General features: G+C 40.0%; 3 protein-coding genes across 3 annotated transcripts; all 3 read left to right on the top strand.

The window, feature by feature from the left end:
• Positions 1-166: 166 nt before the first annotated feature.
• LOC121783068 lies at positions 167-3,887 on the top strand. The gene is made up of 9 exons (XM_042181116.1): positions 167-762; positions 976-1,159; positions 1,290-1,367; positions 1,622-1,985; positions 2,112-2,224; positions 2,305-2,469; positions 2,592-2,731; positions 3,404-3,496; positions 3,590-3,887. Exons 1-9 carry the CDS (start codon positions 710-712, stop codon positions 3,747-3,749), a joined length of 1,350 nt encoding a protein of 449 aa, XP_042037050.1. The 5' UTR covers positions 167-709; the 3' UTR covers positions 3,750-3,887.
• A 691-nt stretch (positions 3,888-4,578) lies between these two features.
• LOC121782537 (protein root UVB sensitive 1, chloroplastic-like) lies at positions 4,579-8,610 on the top strand. Its single transcript, XM_042180416.1, has 6 exons — positions 4,579-5,642; positions 6,258-6,314; positions 6,396-6,594; positions 7,136-7,251; positions 7,659-7,835; positions 8,018-8,610. Exons 1-6 carry the CDS (start codon positions 4,632-4,634, stop codon positions 8,309-8,311), a joined length of 1,854 nt encoding a protein of 617 aa, XP_042036350.1. The 5' UTR covers positions 4,579-4,631; the 3' UTR covers positions 8,312-8,610.
• Positions 8,611-15,353: 6,743 nt separating this feature from the next.
• LOC121781683 (pentatricopeptide repeat-containing protein At1g31790-like) lies at positions 15,354-22,903 on the top strand. The gene is made up of 2 exons (XM_042179392.1): positions 15,354-16,322; positions 22,531-22,903. The coding sequence occupies exons 1-2, from the start codon at positions 15,433-15,435 to the stop codon at positions 22,901-22,903; spliced, it is 1,263 nt and encodes a 420-aa protein (XP_042035326.1). The 5' UTR covers positions 15,354-15,432.
• The last annotated feature ends 12 nt before the right edge of the window (positions 22,904-22,915 follow it).

Here is a 22,915-nt window from a genome sequence, read left to right as displayed (position 1 = left end):
ATCAATGTGTCGGAATCGGCAAAGATGCGTTTTTTCCTTGAGAAATGATGTACCTAATCAAGCTGACTTGTTGCCCAATATATTCATAATTTCAATAGAAGTAATTAGCATGAAATTATAAAATTAATACTCCTAATTAAAGATGAGGCTCTTTCTCCACTGTATCAATAATCTTTACATATATATATAGAGAGATAGAGAGTTGGGATAGTAATCAAATTTGCTGATGCTAGAAATGAGAGCTTCAAATACTATGGATCTTTGGAATTCTAGCAATGTCAGCTTCCAATACAATCCATCTACCATTTGCAGCTGCAGTTGCTTCTACTCACCGCCTGCATCTGTGTCTTCCTCTTCCTTCTCTTTGGGAAGTTCTCACTCAATCAAAATGGCCTCATTCAACCCTTGTATCCCCATTCAATTTCCAGGCTCTGAGCGCTTGGTTCTTGAATTACTTTGATCAACTTTACTAATTTTAAAAAAGGTTTCTGGTTATTCTTGCTGATTTCATGCTGTTTTGGGGGTCACATTAATAACAGCTGGTGCCGGTCGAGCCCAATTTCAGCAACCATATTTGTTGTTTTCTGAAAAGTTGGGAGCTTTTTTCACTCAATTTTCAAGAAAACCTTGCCTTTTTACAAAGACCCCTTTTGTGGAATTTCTTGAAAGATCATTTTTTTTATATATTCTCACTCTGAAAATTTTGAAAATGCTGCGTGTTTCCATGGCTACGCCTCTGTTCATGTTGGGGAACTATGGAAGGTAAACTTGCTCTTTATTTGAGTTGTGAATTTGATGTAGATGAGATTGTTTGTGCTCAAATTTGCATGCAGTTTTGTTGATGAATTTGATTTGGAGCTTGATTTGAGTTGTGCTTGTTTGTGCAAAAGTTTTAGTAGATGGATTGAAGATGTATTTGTGCTACTACTTGTTGTTGGCGTAGTTCAATATCCCTTTGTTCTTTACGATCATCAGGTGTAATTTCGATCTTGATGGATGTTGGAGTGGTTATGGGAAAGAAAAGATGAGCTATGCCCGTGCATTGTCTGCGACTACTGGAAACGCTGCAGCCAAGAAGACGAGGTTGAGCATTTCACCTTACGCTTCTTCCGCGCTGGCAGAGTCCCGTAATTCGTCTGCAGCCAACTTCTACAAAGAGGTTGGAATATGATCCCTTGTGATCCCTTGTTAATTGTTCGTCTGTAGGCGTAGCCACTTTAGTTTGTGACATAGCCACGTTCGAATACTAGTAATGGTGATAATTGATCTGTCTTTGTGTGACATATCAGGTTCTTGAAGCTGCTAGAGATAAATTTACGCAGGAGATCTCTTTTCAGTCTAAAGACAAAGATATCTCGCTTGCAAAGGTAACTTCTTTAGTCCTCCCTGTTCTGATTGTTATGCTCGTTTCAATAATTGTCGTTGGTTGACAACGGAATTGTTGAATGCAAATAGTGTAGTAAATTTTGTATTTTATGCTTTATGAACCCGTCTTTCATTCCCATATTGCTGCTGCCTCTGTGAACTGAACACGTGCTAACGTGTAAGTGGCGGGGTTTGTGGATGCATTAGTGTTATATTATGGCTTTGAATTCGTATGTTGCTTTTGTGTACTTTGTAGGCGTTGCTTTATGTTGCGGCTGAGGATGAGGCATTTTTGGCGTTCAATCGTGAGATTGACATCTGTTCCGCCCACAATGAAAGGAGAGATACGTCAGTGCTTTGTGACGTTAAAGGGAGGGAAAACGTGGAGGCTATGTCAATGGCTGAAAAGAATATAAATGAGTGGTTGGCGGAGCTGGATGCCATTTCAAGAGAAGTTGAAGCGGAGCTAGTTTCACGGGATATAGGATGCTATTTGGCTGAAGTTCTGGAAGCCGTGAACAAAGTCCTTTTTGAGTCAAGAGGTTTTAGGAGGTCACCTGTCATCGTGGATCCAAAGTGTTCGTATTTGCACTCTGCTTTAAGCTCTGGGTGTGGCAGTGGTATACTTTCACCTATTATCCACTCAACTTCATTATTATTTCATCAATGCTTTAAGTCTTACATTATGTCTCGTGTTGCCATTTCCCCAAATTTTTGCTGACTTCGTGACTATGGAATTTGAACAGCGATTTTGCTTAGTGTGATTTATATTGAGGTTTGCCAAAGGCTTAATCTGACCATTGTGGGATCTCGAGTTGGGGAAGAATTTTTGATATGGCCCCCAACAGAGTATCCTGAGGTATACTATTAAATACAGACATTTCAGTTTCTGACGTATCGTTAATAGTCCCTTAATTCAACCCTTTGTAATATCTACAGGAGCTATTCAAGGTAACTGGCGGGCACAGCTTGTTTGGGGTCGTCAACGGGAAGTGTGTGGAGGATCCACGATCTAAGGCCTCAGACATAAACAGCCACTCACTTTTAGGACTAGAGATTGCAACAAACCGAGATATAATTGGGATTGCTTTGGCGAATTTGATTGTGAGTTCAATATACTAGTACCTCATTGCATAGAACTTCATTGCTCAATGAATCTCTCTAAATTTTTTATGGTGAAGATATATGCTTTCATATAATGGGAATAAACATAACGAACATTACAGAGGCTTTACTGGAAACGTGCTTCAAGAACGAACCACGGGCTGATGTTGACTTCTCCACTGAGATCAGTTCATAAATCCGAGGAGAAGTTCAACCAAGATGGTAGTCCAGACATGCCTTTGTTGCGGCCTCAGGAACTAAGGTAACTTTATATTACCTCTTATAACTCCGTTGCTGCCAAATTTTGAATGGAGTATATGGAATTTTGAATTTATAGCTTTGAGTGTTTGTACTTTTTTGAATCAATGCGAAGGTCTCGTTTTGAACGTGGTTAGAAATGAAGAGCAACAGCCTAATTTTTATGTATGCGGAAAGTTTAAATTAGAGATTCGTTAATTTGGGCAGAAAAGGCCTATAGTAATGCTACCGGTTTACACTACTCTAGAATAAACATTTCATAGCTCTTTGTTATATAATTCTCTTATTCAACTTTTGTATACTGAAATCCATCCTTCGATAGTGGATCAGTGGGCTTACTTTATAGCTTGTGTATTATTCTATGTGGTCTTTAGTAGAGCTTAAGCTGTTAGTAACATCTTTCTGTTTCTTAATTACTATCTTGGTCACATTCGAATATTCATCAGCTTATTTCTGCAACTACTTCGATAGAAACAGATTGAAACGTACTGTTTGATTCTCATTTCTTGAATTCTTAATTGCATTTTCAATGTTGGATGTGTGAAACCACAAAACTAGAACTAATAGAATCACTGGTGTTGGTTTTGATATTCTATGTTCTTGTTGTGCACATTTGTGTCTCTTCATCAGAGGCCGTATTGAGAAAATACCAAACATGATGTTTCTTTACTTACAGGCTTGCCATCATGGCTTCAGAGAGATTGCTAATCCTTCAGCCGCACAACTGGTGTTTGAGAAGAGACTACGGGATGCTGCTGTACTATAACAGGTAAGAGAACGCGGATTTTCTTTGTCTAGTCGTGACTAGTAGCTGTCTGAGCTCGTTCTCTGCTAAAACGAGGTTGACACTTGACCTGTGCAGAGAATATGAGGCTGCGGTCCAAGAGCTGAGCATCTGCATGGCTTTCGCACCAGAAGAGGAGGCGGAAGTCTTGGAGCCTTTCGTGGAAAAGCTGCACCTCATGCGGCTTGAAACGTCGTGGAAATCGTTGGGGCAGAAAGGCAGGCTAACAATTCCATGACTTTGTTAGTTGTAGGAGCTTGTCTTTTAACTATTTATAGTATCTCTTAATAAACTACAGTTTTAGCCTCATCTCAGTCTTCTGTAAATATAACTTTGTAACGCCTCAGATCCTAGAATGAATATCTTTCTGTTCTAATATGCTTTTATTTATACTTGATGGTGCTATTACTAATTATTCATACTGTGTGAATTTAAAAAAGATTACAAACAAGAAAAGTGAAGGTACCATTACAACTAGCTAACATTGTTTCTTCAAGAATAAAGATTTACAAGAAGGATAAGGAATGGATGATGAGCTCAGCCTTTTTTATTACAAGTTCAACTCGTATTAAAATTAGGGGTGACAAATATGACAATTTAGGTTGTTATCAGGTTATTATCATACTGTTGCTAATAAACTGTTGGGGGGCATTATGAGTACGGTTAAATTTCCTTTTTTGGCACATCTTTCTTACTTCTTAGTACTAAGACTGAGCTGTTAATGATGCGTGGGGTCAAAAGTTTCGGATTCGAGTTGTGAGGCGACCTTTAAATTTATGTTTATTTGATCATAAAAAAAATAAAAATTGAGCTGTCAACGTTTACTTTAATCCTTATTGAAAATTCAAAGTCCAATATTGCGACATTAATATTTCTTGACCACCAAAGTATATCAGTTTTATTTATTTTTTGTTTTAGGTTTCATTTTCCATGAAATACACAATTTCTAAAATTCGGGCCTAGAATTAGCCCGGTAACGAAGCCCAATAAAAAACGCATATTTGAAAGCCCAAAACAGAAAGGCCCAACAGAGTAGTTTCTCCGTTGTCGTTTTGACTGAGAAAGACTCGAAAAAGCTTCCCGTAAACGCCGCATCGAATCTCTCGCGGTCGCCGCAATTATGGGTTGCTCGGCCTGCAACCCTTTCCCACTTCTTCGCCAACCGTCTTCACCTTCCACCCCTCCCACTGCCACTTCTGCCGCAAGCTTTACTCTCTCGATCGCCTTCCCCTTCCCCTCCCATCGCACGGGCGAGCGCACAATTCTTCACCTCAATCACAACCGCTTTACGCCGCTTCATTACTCCTCCCGACCTCTCCACAAAGGCGGCGTAAATGGCGGCGGTAGCTCCGGAGGTGGTGGAAATGGACGCAGCGGCGACGACGGCAGCGGCAATTCCTTCAATTTCAATCGGAATTCGCTCTTTCTTCTGCCGTGGCATTTGATTTTCAGCAATAGAGAAGAATCGCGTTCCGTATCTCGCGCTTTACTTTTTTCCATAGCGAGCTACTTCATTCTCTCATCTTCTCCGGCGCGAGCGGAGAATGGAGATAACGATGATTCCGTTTACGAAATTAAAGGCGGAAAGAGGATCGAGCTGCTGACTGATTACAGCAGAGATGAATTCGTCGTGCATGAGAAAGTGTTGTTTTGGCCTTGGAGGTCAAGCGACGGGAATCCGACCTCGTCTGCGGCGACCTTGGGAGATGTTTGGGCGAAATGTAGGGATTTAGCGGCGGGTTTGTTGCTGCCGGAGGGGTTCCCTGACAGCGTTACGAGCGACTACCTCGAGTATTCTCTTTGGAGAGGGGTTCAAGGCATTGCTGCGCAAATAAGCGGCGTGCTTGCAACTCAGGCTATGCTTTATGCTATTGGTTTAGGAAAGGGGGCGATTCCTACAGCGGCGGCAGTGAATTGGGTGCTGAAGGATGGGATTGGGTATATAAGCAAGATAATGTTGTCGAAATATGGAAGACATTTTGATGTGAATCCAAAGGGTTGGAGGCTGTTTGCTGATCTTCTAGAAAATGCTGCTTTTGGGATGGAAATCTTGACCCCTGCTTTCCCTCATCTTTTCGTTCCAATTGGTGCATTGGCTGGAGCTGGAAGATCTGCAGGGGCGTTAATTCAGGTTCGTTTTAACTTACTTCTTGGAAGAAATTCCATATACGCCTCAATGTATGTCAATTTATGCAACTCTTGGTATATTCATGATATCTAAGAAGATTGCTTACTCTTCTAGAGTACTGATTGGTGATTAGTTTTGGTTTTAGGGAACGATTGTAAATCTTAATAGGAGTTCAGCAAGTTAAATTAGATAACTGTACCAGAAATTGTACTATGTTCCTGTATGGCTGTATTTAATTGAAATAACAACGTTTAGATTCGTATGATATCCTATTACTTGGGAAATTGTGTTCTTATCATCCAGAGCTGCTTGTGATACTGCCGTATATATATATATATATATATATATATATATATATATATAGGATGGCAGCTTTAGCATATGGTTATTTTAAATTTTTTAAATAAAAGTAGAAATGAAATTTGAAACAAACTGAAGCTGTTTACTTTTTCATCTCTTCCTATCTCATTTTATCAATGCATACCGCATACCTGCCAATTCAATTAGTTCAGTTTTACTCGAAGGAACTTAAACTATTCCACATATCTTATGTCTTTGTATTGAAAGCTTATACGACTAGTTTATTATTCTACTTACACAAGAAACTTTTATTGACAGGCAGCTACTAGGAGTTGTTTCTATGCTGGGTTTGCTGCACAGAGGAATTTTGCAGAGGTATAAATCTACACAATAGATTTAATCTTCAGATGCTAGTGGCTTCTTAAAATATTTACATTGGGGAGTGTTTTATGACAGGTAATTGCTAAGGGTGAAGCTCAGGGAATGGTGAGCAAATCAATTGGAATAATGCTTGGCATAGTATTGGCTAATGCCGTACAGTCTTCTACACCTCTTGCTCTTGCTTCTTTTGGTGTTATAACTTGGGTCCACGTGTTCTGCAATCTGAAATCATATCAGTCCATCCAGATAAGGACGTTGAATCCATATCGTGCAAGTAATTTCTTGACTTGTCTTTTGTTACTTTAGTTCCTGCATTACAACTTGTTCCAGTTGTAGATAGTAGTACTGGTGTTGCAATTCGAAGGTTTTTTTCTTCCTTGGGGTGAAATTCGTAAGATAGTTATAGTTTTCTCATAGACCAAGCAGAGCTGGTAAACGACTTAGATATGCTAATTGAGAGTCTGAGACAGTGATATAGTTTGAACTTGATGTACTAACTGATGGGAAAATAGTTTGGAACAAATGTTACAAATCCTTTAGGTTTTCTGATTCTATGACTCAATGGAGTTACCATGAAATTATGCTGTCAATTAGTTCATACTTCATATGTGGAAACCTGGTTCTAAAATTTTAATAATTTAATGAGAAAAAATTCCCATTAATACACAATAAAATATACCCCAAAAAATGTATGTTTTTGTTTTTTAAACACGATCCCTATAGTAGGACTTGCATTCGCTTCTTCTGCCCTTTCTTTTTATATATGCGGATATGCCACGTGCGACTTGATAAGTTTTCTATTGTGTTCCCAACAGGCTTACTCTTCAGTGAGTATCTGCTCAGCGGTCTTGTACCTTCAGTTAGAGAGGTCAATGACGAGGAGCCTCTGTTTCCAGCTTTCCCCCTTTTGATTGTAAAGCCCACATCCGAAGTACGTTTCTTTTCTTGTATCGTTATACTTGTCTTTTTTCAGTACTTTAGCATGAAATATGAATCGAGAGATCGAATACATATACAGTAACAGTTGCACACTTGTCATATGATACCTTTATCCAAGTCTGCTGCCTCTGTCAGTTAAAATGTGATAGTTGTACACTGACTAACTTGGCAGTGTTTTGAAAAATCATTCAATCCTGAAAAGCAAGTATAATTATTGTCATTTGAAGAATGGCTGATAAAAAAATTAGTTCCATGGTAAACTTTGATCAAATCGAAACCTGCAGGAGAAACTAATTCTTAATAGCCATCTACTTGCAAATTCCAGTTGAAAATTTGAATCAGACAGTATAATACATTGCACCACGTGTTGGTAGTTATGCGATGTCCTGTGTTATCTAGGAACAATTGGACTTGCTATCCACTGATGCGAAGGATGCTGCAGCTCAAATTGATCGTCGGTTACAGCTGGGCTCCAAACCCTCCGAGTTTCTGAAAAACAGGGAAGATGCCGTTGCTTTATTTGATTTATACAAAGATGAGGCTTATATCCTGACAGAGCTTGAAGGAAAATATTGTGTATGTTTTTTTGTAATTTGCACGTGTTTCATTACCTCACATTAATCTCCAATTGCTATACTGCCACTAGTGCTTACTATCCCATTTTTGAGATATCAAATCTTATGCTAATATTTGATATTACTGAGAAGTCACTTATATTTTTCATTCTGAATGTATTCCATTTCCTGTGAATGAATCAGGTGGCACTAAAAGAGAGCTCATCCCCACAAGACATGCTGAGGTCATTGTATCATGTCTGTTATTTGTACTGGCTGGAGAAAAATGCGGGAATAAAGTCAAGCAGTATCGTAGACGATTGCAGAGCAGGGGGGAAGCTTCAAATATCTTTGGAATATGTGCAAAGGGAATTCAACCATGTCAAAAAGGATAGTGAGGTTGTAGGTTGGGTTTTAGATGGCCTCATTGCTAGGCCTCTACCGAATCGGGTGCAGGTAGGCAACGGAACCACATCTTCTGCTGCATCATCGGGCTGACTTATCGAGCAAGAAAATGGGAATCTTCTACACATTGGGTGACCAGAGGTCCAGAATTGATATATTGATGGCAAGTACAGTTCAGAATACAAAGAGTAGCAAAATGTTTACTTTAAAAGCTTTAGTTAGGTAGTGGTGATGAAGGTTTGCCACTAACGTAGGGAGCTGATTCACATTTTAGATGTAAGGCGTTTTCTTGTTCATCTAAATATGCGTAAACAGAGGTTTAGAGCTTAATCTCACTCTTCCTTTTATTTCAAAAGTTCAAGGTGAATAATGTCTGCTAGACTATTCTTTCTTTTGACTCTATGCTATTACGATGCCTGTTTGTAAGAATTTAATATTGTCCCCGTGCCTTCCCTTGTTTCTTGTACTTTTCTTTTTAGGTCATAAATTTGGATTCGACTTTTAGTATAACTAGTGCATCACACGGGTATATACACTTAGGTAGTAGTATAATTTAGAATTCATTCAGATTAAAACATTCGCCCCGACCTCTCTTTGTCCTCTAATACGCCTCCATCTTATCATTTCCCCAACATCTTTTATCCCCCTCCATCTAGCTCGGGTGCCTTTCTTCGTCACCAGCGCCATCTATTCCATTAGCCAGTTTGCCTTCATCTACATGTAACAATTTCAAACAAAAATCAACTATATACCATATATTGCAATTTCAAACAATATTTACGGTTAGAAGGCTTAATATCCCCAAAAATGCATTTTTGGTTATCCTTGGAGATACTCTTAGCCATCGGAAAAAATCACTTATGTATTTTCTTATCCACCAAGGAGAATCTCTTGTCGTCATCGTCAATCGCCGCCCTATCTTATTTTCTCCTTTATCCGTGGGGATGGGATCCCCTGCTGTGGTGGGGAGCATAGCAGGGGCTGTTGCCTCACCCAAACAAATTGTTATATTAATTTTTTTAATAATATAAATTTATTATTATAAAATTTGTTAGAGGCAGCAGCCCCTCCTCCCCACCACAGCAGGGGATCACATCCCTTATCCGTGCCTGTCTGCTCTATTCATGTAGTCGTCGCACATATACCAAACACAAACAGAAAAACACAATTTTGAATCTTTTGATTAGTGGAATTGGTATTTATAGAAGATTTTGTAACTTAAATATTCTTCTATGAATGACCTAAATGTCATTTATTCCAAATTAAATTAATAATGAATGGGTCATAATTTATTTTTGACCTTTCAAATTAATATTTATAACTGCAACTTAAAGAGGTCTTAATAATATAATTTTAAACAATAAATAATATGTTACCTGTGTTTAGATAAAACGTTCTTTCACAAGATAACATTGCGATAGCACAATGAACGCAAAACATAAGCAATTTTTTTTATATTTAACAATTTTCACTGAACAATAAAGTCAACACTATTCTCAAATTTCTCATGAAACATTAAAATTTCGCAAATATGAATAGACATAATTAATTACAGTCAGAAACTGAAATTTTTTCTTAATGGCACAATTGAAAGCAAATCATAATCAATACATTTTTGACGTTTCATCAATTTTCGTTGAACGTGTTAAGATTTACATTGAACAACATTATTTCCAAATTTATTATAAAACATTAAATTGACTCCATTATTCATAAATTTTGAATAGATATCATAAGAAACGTCCACTAAATACTAAATATTTAAAATTTCACCCAAAATTTTAAATTTAAGCCAAAACTTGCCTTTTATATATGTATAGATAGATAGATTAAATTAATATTTTAATTGTAATATTAACTAACAAAATTTTTAAAGTAATAAATATTGCTAGAATAAAGATTATGATAGAAACCTCAAGTGGAATAAGATATACTCCCTTCGTCCCCGATTAATTATCCCTCTTTTCGATTTCGGTCTATCCCTCAATAATTGTCACATTTCATTTTACCATAAATGGTAAGTAAGTCCCACATTCCACTTACTCACTTTACTCACATTTTATTATAAAACCAATATAAAAAGTGAGTCTCGCATTTCACTAACTTTTTCAACCAACTTTTTTTTTACATTTATTAAAACTCATGCCTGGTCAAAGAGTGACAATTAATCGAGGACGGATGGAGTAGATAAGAGCATCCACTATGGGACCGCCGCGCCTATAGCCCCGGCAGGGGCGGTCCCAGGGCGATTTATAGTGAGGGAGATGTCCGCCCCCAGGGCGGAAGAGGAAATGGGGCGGTAGGCGGCGGACGACGGATAAGCGACGCCAGGGCGAGGACGTGCCAGGCGTCCTTTCGCCGCGCCGGCGGTCCTCGTCAAATTTTTAATTTTTTTTAATTACCTCTATAAATACCACTCTCCACGACCTATTTTTTCACCATTTTCACAAAATCCCTCCATTCACTATCTACACTTTCACTCTCTAAAAAATGCACGGTGGAGACGACTAATCACCCGACACGTAGGAATCGGGCTATGGCGGCAATCTTTCACAGCCGTCGGCCGGCTATCCTTCACAACCATCGGGATATGGCGGCTATCCTTCTCAGCCGACGGGATATGGCGGGTCTCCGTCCCAGCCGTGGATGTGGAGTCAATCTCCCCGCCGTGGGCATCGTGCCCAAACCTACCTCCATCTCAGTCGTGGAGGTCTTCTCCAACGCCCCCACCTATTCAGCGGAATCTGAGTCGCTCCGCATTTGGAGATTACAGACCCAACCTCGACGCGCTTAACCAGCCGCGTCCGGAGTCCCCTTTCCAATCCATCCAATCTCCTTTCACCGAAGCAGATCAAGACGCACATGATACTATGATGGGTCTGCTCAGTTCCAGCGTCCCAGATACGCCGGCAGAATGGGTGGAAACGTCGGTTCCGGCCCGAGGCGGCGGCGGTAGGGGCGGAGGCAGCAACGGCGGCAGCCGTGGCTCGGGGAGCGGCGGTGGCGGCTCGGGCAGCGGCGTCGGCAGTGGCGGTGGCGAGGGCAGTGGTGTCGGCGGTAGCGGTGGCTCTGGCTCCAACCGGGGCAAGCTCTACACCAAACAGGAGAGCATAGCCGTGGCGAGGGCGTGAGATGCCATCACATCGGACCCCGTGGTGGACACAGATCAGCCTGAGGGGAGCTTTTGGAGGCGCGTCATGATGGCATACGAGGACTTCAAACCCGACGGCGCCGATAAGCGCGACCCAGAACAGCTCCGAAAAAAGTGGGGTAGGATTCTGCGGGCTACCAAGCGGTTCGCGTCCATATACCAGAACAACCTTCTCCACGCTGGGAGTGGCCGAAGCGAAATAGACGTGAAGGCCCTGTCGATGGGCCAATACAACACGAAGGGTTGGCCGAAGTTCACACTGTGGGATGAGTATCTGGTCCTCGCGGATTGTCTGAAATTCAAGGCCATCGTGGCGCGAGAGGTCAACACAGCTCCTGGGCCGAAGCGTACAAGGCACAACCTTGCCGGGGACTACAGCAGCGGAAGCGACTCGCACTCGTTCGAGCAGCCCGACGAGCAAGTCGAAGAGCCAGCCGCTACACACACTAGGCGAGGACGGCCCCCGGGGCAACAGACCTCTATCCGCAGCGCCAGAGGGGCTATAAGTGCCTCCCGCCTATCGTCGGCCGCGTCTGGATCTCGCATCCCCCAGCCCGCCCCAATCCCCCAGCACATGTTGCAAGGTCCCCATGAGGTCTTGAGGGATAACATAGATGTGCAGTTGATGCAACAACTGCAGGACGTATGCAGCAAATACGCAGCTGAGAGTGACCCGTTCGTCAGGAATATCTACAAGAAGTTCATCACTCGGATTGAGCGTCGGCTAGGGTTAGCTGATGATGCTCTTGGGGAAACCGCGGCCGGCAGCAGCGAAGGAGAAGGAGGAGGAGAAGAAGAAGAGGAAGACGAGGAAGCCGACTCCGACACCGAGTAGACAGTGGCTGAGTTTTTAGTTGTATTTTATTTTAAATATTCGTTGTATAATTTTATCCTTTTGCAATACAACGAATATTCGGGTCCAATTACCTCGTTTTCTAATTATTTACATTGCGATGATTTTAATTATACTTGATTAAAACTAAAAACATTTTAAAATGAAAATTGATTATAAAATTTGGGGGCTATTGTAAGTGTCCACCATAGTGGCGAAAATAAAAAACTGAGACTATAGACAAAAAAACTGGGGCTATAGATAAAAACTGAGCGAGTCTATTGGGGTGTCCGCATGATAGTGGACACCCTAATAGAGCCTTTATTCCAGCAACATATTGGAGTGCTTAAAAAAAAAACAAATGCAGAAAATAGTAATACTACAGAAAAACATGAAAAAGATAAATTCTGATTAAAAGGGGAAAAATGAAAACACGCGCCGCCTCATTTTCTCACAATTTGATTCTTCTTATTTCGCCACCAATTGCCGCCTTCCGCTCCTACATCTCCACCTTCACGTCGCTTCCACCTGTTTCCCTACAGCACCACCAAGTTCCGTCTGCCTCACCTTCGCCGCCGCCGCCCTGAACCAGTAACGGCCGCGCTGCTGTTGTGAGTATACTACCTCACACTTGATTATAACACTAACAAAAGCATTTGTTCTTTAAATTCATTCAATTTTACAACTGACGTGCAGAAACATCATACTATTCCATTACAGACATTTCGGTCGTGCTTTCCGTTTTGCTATGGGATTTAGTTTGGATTAATTTTTTCAATTCCAATCAAATTCGGCGCAGAAAAAATGGAAGTTGGTCGAATTTGCTCAACCTTTGCAAGTTTGCAACACTAAAAATGATAGTACTACTGGGAAAATTCGAAGAAAGGACGCCATGCAAAAATGTATCCGCCATTTGGACCATGAAAAACAAAGTTTCCAGACATGGTATAGACGCGAGAAGCTCTCGCGTGTTTTAAAGTGAAACACGCATGAAGCTCTTGCGTGTTTTAACTAAACACGCGAGACGCTCTCGCGTGTTTGGGTTGACACGCGACACGCTCTCGCGTGTTTCAGCTAGACACAAATTCTGGTCCAGACGGCAGAGACCTCACTTTCCACTCGCGAATTCACTTCCAGCTCGCTCAATCTCTCACTCTCAGCGACGGCCAACGTTTCTAGCCGGCGAAAATCGAAGTGAATCCGTGATTTTGTTGCTCTAATTCCTATTTTAAGTGGTGTTAGGTAATTATTGACTATTAATTTCAATTATCATTGCTATATGTTAGTTAGGTATAGATTTAGGGTTTATGGCATTGAACTTGGTATTGAATTTTCGATTTTAATGTTGTTCAATATTTATCTAAGTATGTTGAATTTGTAGTATATGATGTTATGTCGCACTTATTTTGCAGGTTTAATGGTGTTTGTGAGTTTATATTGGGATGGGAAAATTATTCAGCTCCCAGGTTTGGGTGTTGCTTATGATCCCCCTCGTGCAAATTCATTTATTATATTGAATGAAAAGATATCATATTATCAGCTTGTATCAATGATATGTGAAAAAATTGGAATTGAGTTGGATGCACATACGATTGATTTAGCAAGTGCAGCACTCGCCCAACTAATCATAGAGGCAGCCTCTACATCTCGAAGTTTGGTCAACCACATGAGAGGTATCTTACACCCTGAGCCGTCGGATAAGATCAACCCTCCCAATAGCACAAGCACAATCATACGTGCCCGTTGAATGTAGGCTTCGTCTTCGAGACCATCTCCTAACGGTTCAATCGCCATCCTATGTATTAGCGCGGATGCCAAGATACCGTTTTCCTTCATCTCGCTTTGAAGGGGATAGAAGCCCAAGAGCTCTTCACATAAACCCCTCCACCCAGATTCACAAAACCCATTTCCGGTGAAGGGTACTCCATCAACACGTAATGCCCATAATACTTGTACGTCTTGTAATGTAATGGTAGTTTCCCCTACGGGAAGATGGAATGTATGTGTCTCTGGCCTCCAGCGCTCAACCAAAGCTGTGATCAACGCATGATCTACATCCAGAGCCTTACCACAGAAAAGTACTCCACCTAAACCAAATCTACAGACATAATCAATCACGCGTCTGTGATGATTATCGATTTCCCAGAAATGTCCTTCAAAGCGCCGAATATTGAAAGAGGTTGTTTCCTGGCCTGCCCACGCCTTGCGCGATATATGACTGTGCTGATAATGCAAAACAGAAGGATCTTCTGGTCCATATCGGGACATCCTAATATAATCAAAATTTAACCATGTTCAATAATTCAAAACCAAATTCAATAATTCAAACCTAAATATCAACCACATTCAACAAATCAACACCAAATTCAACAAATTAACACCATATTCAACCATATTCAATATTTCAACAATAATTCAACCAAATTCAATAATTCATAACCAAATCAATAATTCAAAACCAAAGTCAATAATTCAACAAAATATCAATCACATTCACCAAATTAAGATCAAATGCAACAAAATAACACCAAATTCAACATAAAATAAACATATTGAATAATTCAACACCAAATTCAACTAAATTGAACCAAAATACTTTCTAACCCATAAACCCTAACTATTATACCCACCTAAAAAATACCAATAAAATTCAAAAATAAGGGTTCAAACTTACCTAACAACACTTCAAATTGGAATGGGAGAGCTAAATATGGGATTAGCCCGCTGCTTTCACCGATTTTCGCTGGTTTCGCCGCTGCTCTTCGCGTGTTTGGGGTCTGTTCTGCCTTCTGGACGTATTTTGAAGCAAGGGAGACACGCGAGAGCGTGTCGCGTGTTTGCTTTAAACACGCGAGAGCGTGTCGCGTGTTTTCTTTAAACACGCGAGAGCGTGTCGCGTGTTTTCTTTAAACACGCGAGAAGAAGACGCGTTTTTCCTTTAATACATGCGAGAGGAATATGCGTGTTTCACTTTAAAACACGCGAGAGCTTATCGCGTCTATACCATGGCTGGAAAGTTTTATTTTCAGGGTCCATATGGCGGATACATTTTGTCATGAACTCCTTTCTTGGAATTTTGCCTAGTACTACTTGTTTTTCTTTTCAAACTTGAAATGAAGAATTGTAGATTTATTGAGTTCAGTGTCAAAATTCTGAGTATAACATAAAGTAGAGACTTACTTTACAGGCGAAGAATTGCAGGAACCACACCGATATCAATGCTCTTGCTAAATGGAAATCACAGCAGCCAGAGCCCCATCACTCCTCCACATGAATATCCAATTGAAAAACCTCAACAATTTCAATGCTAACCATAAAACCCAAATCCAGTTGCCCCTTCACAGACCTAAATATAAACTACCCTTTAAACCCGTAAGAATCAAGCCGGCCAAGAAGCCCGTCACCACCACCTCCGACATTTTGCGATTGATGGACGGCCTTAAATTGCCTATACCAATAGATATTTACACTTCACTCATGGAAGAATGTACAGAATCTGGTGACCCTTTCAAAGCTATTGAATTGCACGAGCATATTAGAACAAGTGGGATTCATCCGAGCTTACCTGTGATTAACAGGATTCTATTGATGTATGTATCTAGTGGCTGTTTGGAACATGCACGCAAGGTGTTTGATGAAATGACAGTGCGAGACTTTAACTCTTGGGCAATTCTGATTGCTGGTTGTGTTCAGAATGGAGAGTTTAATGAAGCCACGGAATTGTTTGTTAAAATGCTGAGCGATAAAGAATTAGAGAACGCGGGTGCTGATCAGATGGGATTTTCGGTTCCGGGAATTCTCATGTGTGTGCTTAGAGCTTGTGTGTGTACAGTTGACTTTGAACTCGGGAGGCAAGTTCATGGTTGGTTGTGGAAAGTTGGGTTTTCGAAAAACGATGCTTTGAGCAGTTTCTTGATTAGTTTCTATGGGAAGCTGAAGCATTATGAGGGTGCTGAAAGAGTTTTCCAGCAAGTTAAGTGTCGGGATACAGCTGTGTGGACGTCTAGGATTGTGAATTGCTGCAACGACGACAACTTTGTGGGCGTAGCTAATGTGTTTAAGGAGATGGGAGAGGAGGGAGTAAAGAAGAACGAGTACACATTTTCGATTGTTCTTAAGGCTTGCAGGAGGAGAGGAAATCAGGTTTCTAGGGCACTTTGCCTTTAAAATAACGTAAATGTACCCATTTTATTATCTATTCCATAAATGGGAAAAACGCCACCCTCGTTGGCGTGTTTTAAGTGAAAACGCCACCCGTATTGGCGTTTTACAACGTATGTGTCGTCGTATTGCACGTACGTTGAAAAAGGCCGACGAGGTTGGCGCTTGAACTAAAAACGCCAATCTCACTGGCGTGTTTCACAAAACGCCATCTCCGTCGGCGAGTCTATACACGCCAATGGGATTGGCGTGTTTGCTGTGAATGGGATTGGCGTGGAAAAAAATGGCCAAAAATTCTCCAAGTTATACACGGCAATGGGATTGGCTTGTTTGCTGTGAATGGCTTCACTACATCTGGAGTTCTGGCTGTTACACGGCAACAATATTCAACCTTCTGATGTGAGATGAACTCTTTATCTTATATCCACCTTTTCTCAAGAATCTGTCTTTGTTTTTCAATTTGGAGCATTCTAAATAATTGTTCAACAAAACAAATTTAATTCGGCTATCTCATTTTGAATTCGACTGCAAATGGATGGATAAACACTCCAAAATCATTTAATATGATTAGACGTCACCACGGTTCGTGAACCGCCGGTTCACGGTTCAAGATTTGTAGATTTGTTGGAACCGGAACCGGCCCGTCGAAGACCGCACGGTTCCGGTTTATGAACCGTGAACCGCCGGTTCACTTGAACCGGCCTAACCGTCGGTTGTTACCCGGTTCCGGGCCGGTTCGGCGGTTCGACGGTTTATCCGATTTTTTTTTTTTTTTTTGCATTTTGTAAATTGTAATTCAAGTTTAAAATGTAAAAAAACTTGCGTAAATAACATTAGAATGAAGCGATGTACAAATGTAATTTTATTGATACAAATTACAACTTCAAAATTACAAATTACAACTTTAAAATTACAAATTACAAGTTAAAATTTACAAATTACAACATAAAAATTAGAAATTACAACTTCAAAATTATAAATTACAAAAGACTTAAAGTCTTCATTACAATTTACAAAATTACATATTCGAAATAAAGGGGAGAAAAAAAGAAATAAAGGAAAAGGACTTGAGCTCAACTTAAATTTAAACTTAAATTTAAAATTTAAGTTGAAATATAAGTTGAGATGCCTACGTATCCTCAATGCTCAATTGCATTTTGGAATCAAAGTCCACGTAGTTCTCTTACCTTGCTTACCTATTTGGCTTGATCGGAAGTATTGGCGCCTACTCTTCTTCGTCGGGGAAGTAGTCTTGGTCGGGTTGTACTACTAGTTTGTCCCAATCCGGTTCTTGGTCTCTAATTTCGGCGGAGCACCAATCATCAAGTAACATGGTGGCTTCCATGTTTTGTCCGGTGAGCCTACTTCTTCGGTCGTCCAAGACGTTGCCTCCAACACTAAAGGCGGACTCGACGGCGACAGTGGAAGCCGGAACCGAAAAGATCTCCTTGGCCATTGATGCAAGGATGGGAAAATCTTTCTCGTGTGAAGACCACCAATCTAGGACGTCGATTTGTTGGGGAACGGGACCTCCTTCTTCCTCATTGAATGAAAAGTGTGAGTCTAAATATAAATCTAACTCACTTACCGAATGTGCCGTCCTTCCTCCGCTGCTGAAGGCGTATAGGTCCGCCAATTGGGATTGAGTGTCGGGGTCATCAACTTGGAAGAAGCCAAAGTTCTGTGTTTGACGGGGGGGTCTAGGTCGAACTTGGTGGGTAGTGTTGTACTTGACTTCGTAATCGTGAAAGAGAGCCCGCAAGTCGAACTCAAAATTTCTTTGGAGGCTTGGGAGGTGGGGGAGGTTTATTTGGAATGTTTGGGCAAGGTTTATGTAGTTGTCGTCGTCGTCAGTTTGCAAAGCTCGGAGTGGTTCAAGATCAATAGAAGCTAAACTGTTGTAATAAAATTCTAAAATTTTGAAAGTACCAACTAGTTTCCACTTTGGATCCAAAACTTTGGCAAGCAAAAAAAACTGTTGGGATCTCATTGAAATACTTGAGACATTTTTCAACCATGTAATATAAAACACACATAAGCTCAAGATTGTTTGCGGAATTTTTCATTGCAGTTTTAAAACCAAGTGATATGATCATGCAATGTTCTAAAACACGAACGGATGTGCAATAATACACACCCGATAACTCCATAGTGGCACTTCGAAATTTTTGAATAATTTAAATAAACTCAGGCTTTGTTCCCAACAAGAAGATGTTAGATATAAATCATCAACAGGGTAAGTTCTATAAAAATCAACTAAATAGTCTATATGCTCCATTGTAGATTGCAACATGTCATATGTAGAGTTCCATCTAGTAGAAACGTCTAAAGTAAACTTTGTGTACCTTATTTTCTTCGAGTGACAATACTTCTTCCACGCCTTGCCAATTTGAGGCTTCCAGTGGATCAAGGATACAGTTGTAGTAATAGGTTGAATATGTCTTTGCCATAAAGACAAAGCATCTTGTACACATAAGTTTAAAATATGACAAATACATCGTTGATGAAAATACTTACCACTTATCACCGGGGAGCAAGCCGCAATTAAATCGGATATACTTGCGGTGTTGGCAGTTGCGTTATCAAAACCAACCGAAAATATCTTGTTGCATAACTCATACTCATTCAAAACTTGAATAATTAAAGAAGCAATTGCTTGTGCGGTGTGTGGGGAAGGAAATTGTCTAAAACCAATCAAACGTTTATTTAAAGACCAACTATTGTCTATAAAATGACAAGAAATACCCATGTAAGAATTTCGTTGGAAAGAATCCGTCCACACATCGGAGCAAATATTAACTTCGTGCCCCAAGGTGGATAGACTCTTTGCAATTTCCATTTTTTTTGCAAAATACTGCCGGTTGTTAGATCTTTGAGCAGTAGAGGGGGGAATTCTTTTTGCAGCAACATTAAAAGCTTGTTGCATAGTCATTTCATATTTTCTGTCATTAAAAAAATTGAACGGCAAATGTTTCATTGCCGCCCATCTTACCATGGTATCGGTAGTATTTTTGGGATCGTATTTAAATAGTGGCGTACCTGTTTGAGACGATGAGCCGGCGGGGAAGTTGATTTGGGTTTGGGATCTAGAATGCCCAAATTCCACGGGGTGTTTTGCCTTCAAATGGCGTGTGAGAGTACCATATCCCCCACCGATTACAAATGGATAGACTTTATCGCAATAGTTGCAATAAGCTTTGAACTCGCCTGTCTCCACGGTAGTGGTCGAATCATCAGGATTAGAAATTACAACCGGGACCTTCTTGTAATGTTTGGTGAAGATGTCGGATTTCAACTTTGGAGGCATCTTCTTCTTTTGTCTTCCGGAAGGAGGATGAGCTTCGGCCTCCTCGTCATTTTCACCAACTTGGCCGGCACTAGAAGGTGGGAATTGATGCGATCCATCGTCGCCTTCGTCCGATGATAGATTCACATCGTATTCGAAACGTGAAGCCGAATGTGGCTCTTCGTCGCCGAGGGTGGCAAGTAACAAGGCCGCATTTCGATCTTCTTCCTCCTACGAGAATTATACACATTAAAACATATAATACTAACATATTATAACATACTAACATATTAAAACATACTAAAACATACTAACATATTAAAACTTACTAAAACATATTAAAACATATAAAACTTACTAAAACATATTAAAACATACTAACATATTAAAACATATTAAAACATACTAACATATTAAAACATATTAAAACGTACTAACATATTAAAACTTACTAAAACATATTAAAACATATAAAACTTACTAAAACTTACTAAAACATATTAAAACATACTAACATATTATAACATATTAAAACATATTAAAACATACTAACATATTAAAACATACTAACATATTATAACATATTAAAACATATTAAAACATACTAACATATTAAAACATACTAAAACATACTAACATATTAAAACTTACTAAAACATATTAAAACATATAAACTTACTAAAACATATTAAAACATATTAAAACATACTAACATATTAAAACATATTAAAACATACTAACATATTAAAACTTACTAAAACATATTAAAACATATAAAACTTACTAAAACTTACTAAAACATATTAAAACATACTAACATATTATAACATATTAAAACATATTAAAACATACTAACATATTAAAACATACTAACATATTAAAACATACTAACATATTATAACATATTAAAACATATTAAAACATACTAACATATTAAAACTTACTAAAACATATTAAAACATATAAAACTTACTAAAACATATTAAAACATATTAAAACATATTAACATATTAAAACGTACTAAAACATATTAAAACATACTAACATATAAATCGAAGGAAGGACCATGCTGAGGCATTCCACAATAGGCCATCTTGCACAAGCATATAAGAAAAGGCGGTAGTCCGCACATAATCTTTTTCCGAGCAAGTATACCAAATGGTGCTCTCAAATTAAAGACTTATCATATAACATATTAAAACATACTAACATATAAATCAAAGGAAGGACCACGCTGAGGCATTCCACAATAGGCCATATTGCACAAGGATATAAGAAAAGGCGGTAGTCCGCACATAATCTTTTTCCGAGCAAGTATACCAAATGGTGCTCTCAAATTAAAGACTTATTATAACATATTAACATAGTAAAACATTTAATTTAGAAGTTTAGAACTTACTTGTAATCGAAGAGCGGCTCGCCTTCCCACCTCCTCCGCAACTTGTGCTCTAGAAGGGGCACGACGACGCCGAGAGTCACTTTGATCTTGAGCAATGCCCTTGCCCCGATCACCACCACGACGAGATGAAGACATGATATTATGGAAATTGGAAGTAGAGAATAGATAGTAGTGTTTATGTGAATATGACTATATGATAACGTGAACAAGAACAACGTGAGTAAATTATGAGCGCAAACAACGTACACAACTTGAGAGAATGAGGATGGAGAATAGAGAAATTGAGATTGAGAGAGAAATTCTTATTAACACAAGAATGGGGTGAGTAGAAATGGAAGAGGAGGGGGTATTTATAGGGGAAAATTGTGATTAAAAATTTAAAAAAAAAAAAATCAAATTTTGAAAAATAACGCCGAAACCGCCGGTTCGCCGCCGAAACCGCCGGTTTTCGGTGGAACCGGCGGTTTACGGACCGTTTGAATTTTCAAATTTTGAAAATTGCGGTGGGAAACCGCCGGTTTAGGCCCGTAACCGCCGGTTTAGGCCCGGAACCGCCGGTTTAACCCTGAAATTGTGAAAAGGCTAGGGAGTAGGCCTGAAATTGTGTCGGAAACCGCCGAACCGCCGGTTTCGCCGGAACCGGCGGTTCCGACCCGCCGGTTACGGTTTGCATAAAATGAGGAACCGGAACCGGCCCGGCGGTTCCGGCGGTTCCGGTGCCGGTTCGAACCGCCGGTGACGGTTCCGGTTCCGGTTCGGAACCGCCGGCGACGGTTCCGGGCCGGTTCATCCGGGCCGGTTCGGTTTGGAGACGTCTAAATATGATTATTAATTTGACAGTAGAAACTTCTTTTCTATTTTATGTAAAATTAGCGAATAACAAAATAATGATTAAATTGAAAAATCAGAGCTGATTTTGAAAAGGATACCAAATGGCGTGTTTCAAAAAACGCCAGTGGGATTGGCGTTTTCATCGAAGTTTAGGATGTAAAAAGCTGGCTGGAGCTCACTTAAACATTCCATCAAACACTTGGTATGCTATGTAAAGGACAAGGACAGAATCCTCTTTGAGGCATTTCATCAAACACTTGGGGTGCATTTCGTTTTAACTCAAAATTCACTTAAAAATGCCAGTGGGATTGGCGTTTTTGACGAAAAACGCCAATCCCACTGGCGTGTATAACTTGGGAGAATTTTTGGCCTTTTTTCACGGCGGAAGGCAACATGAAAAACGCCACCCGAATTGGCGTTTTTCATAACACGCCAGTGCGATTGGCGTTTTTAGTTCAAACGCCAACCACGTCGGCGTTTTTCAACGTACGTGCAATACGACGACACATACGTTGTAAAACGCCAATACGGGTGGCGTTTTCACTTAAAACACGCCAACGAGACTGACGTTTTTCCTATTTATGGAATAGATAACAAAATGGGTACATTTACGTTATTTTAAAGGCAAACTAGCCTAGAAATCCGATTTTCTCTGCAGGAGGATGGGTGCTATTAGGTACGGTCGACAAGTCCATGCGAATGCAATGAAACTAGGACTAGATTCCGACAGCTTTGTGCAGTGTGCATTGGTGGATTTGTATGGAAAATGCGGTGCCCTGAGCGACGCAACAAGGGCGTTCGAGTTTGGTCGTAGTAAGAGGAATAGTGCATGTTACAATGCAATGTTGGCGAACTATATGCAGCATGGCCTCTGTGTCAAGGCGGTTAGAACTCTTTATGAAATGAGGACTGCCGGCTTGAAACCTCGTGAAGCAATGCTCGATCGAGTGGAGTTAGTTTGTGGGAGAGATACTGTGTATCAGATGAATAAACAGAGCATTGAACTTGACCAAATTCATCTTTGACAGCCACTTCAA

Source organism: Salvia splendens, chromosome 20 (genome assembly GCF_004379255.2).
Source record: "Salvia splendens isolate huo1 chromosome 20, SspV2, whole genome shotgun sequence".
Lineage (NCBI taxonomy): Eukaryota > Viridiplantae > Streptophyta > Magnoliopsida > Lamiales > Lamiaceae > Salvia > Salvia splendens.
Note: the sequence above shows the minus strand (reverse complement) of the source record. Positions and strands in the feature narration are given on the sequence as shown.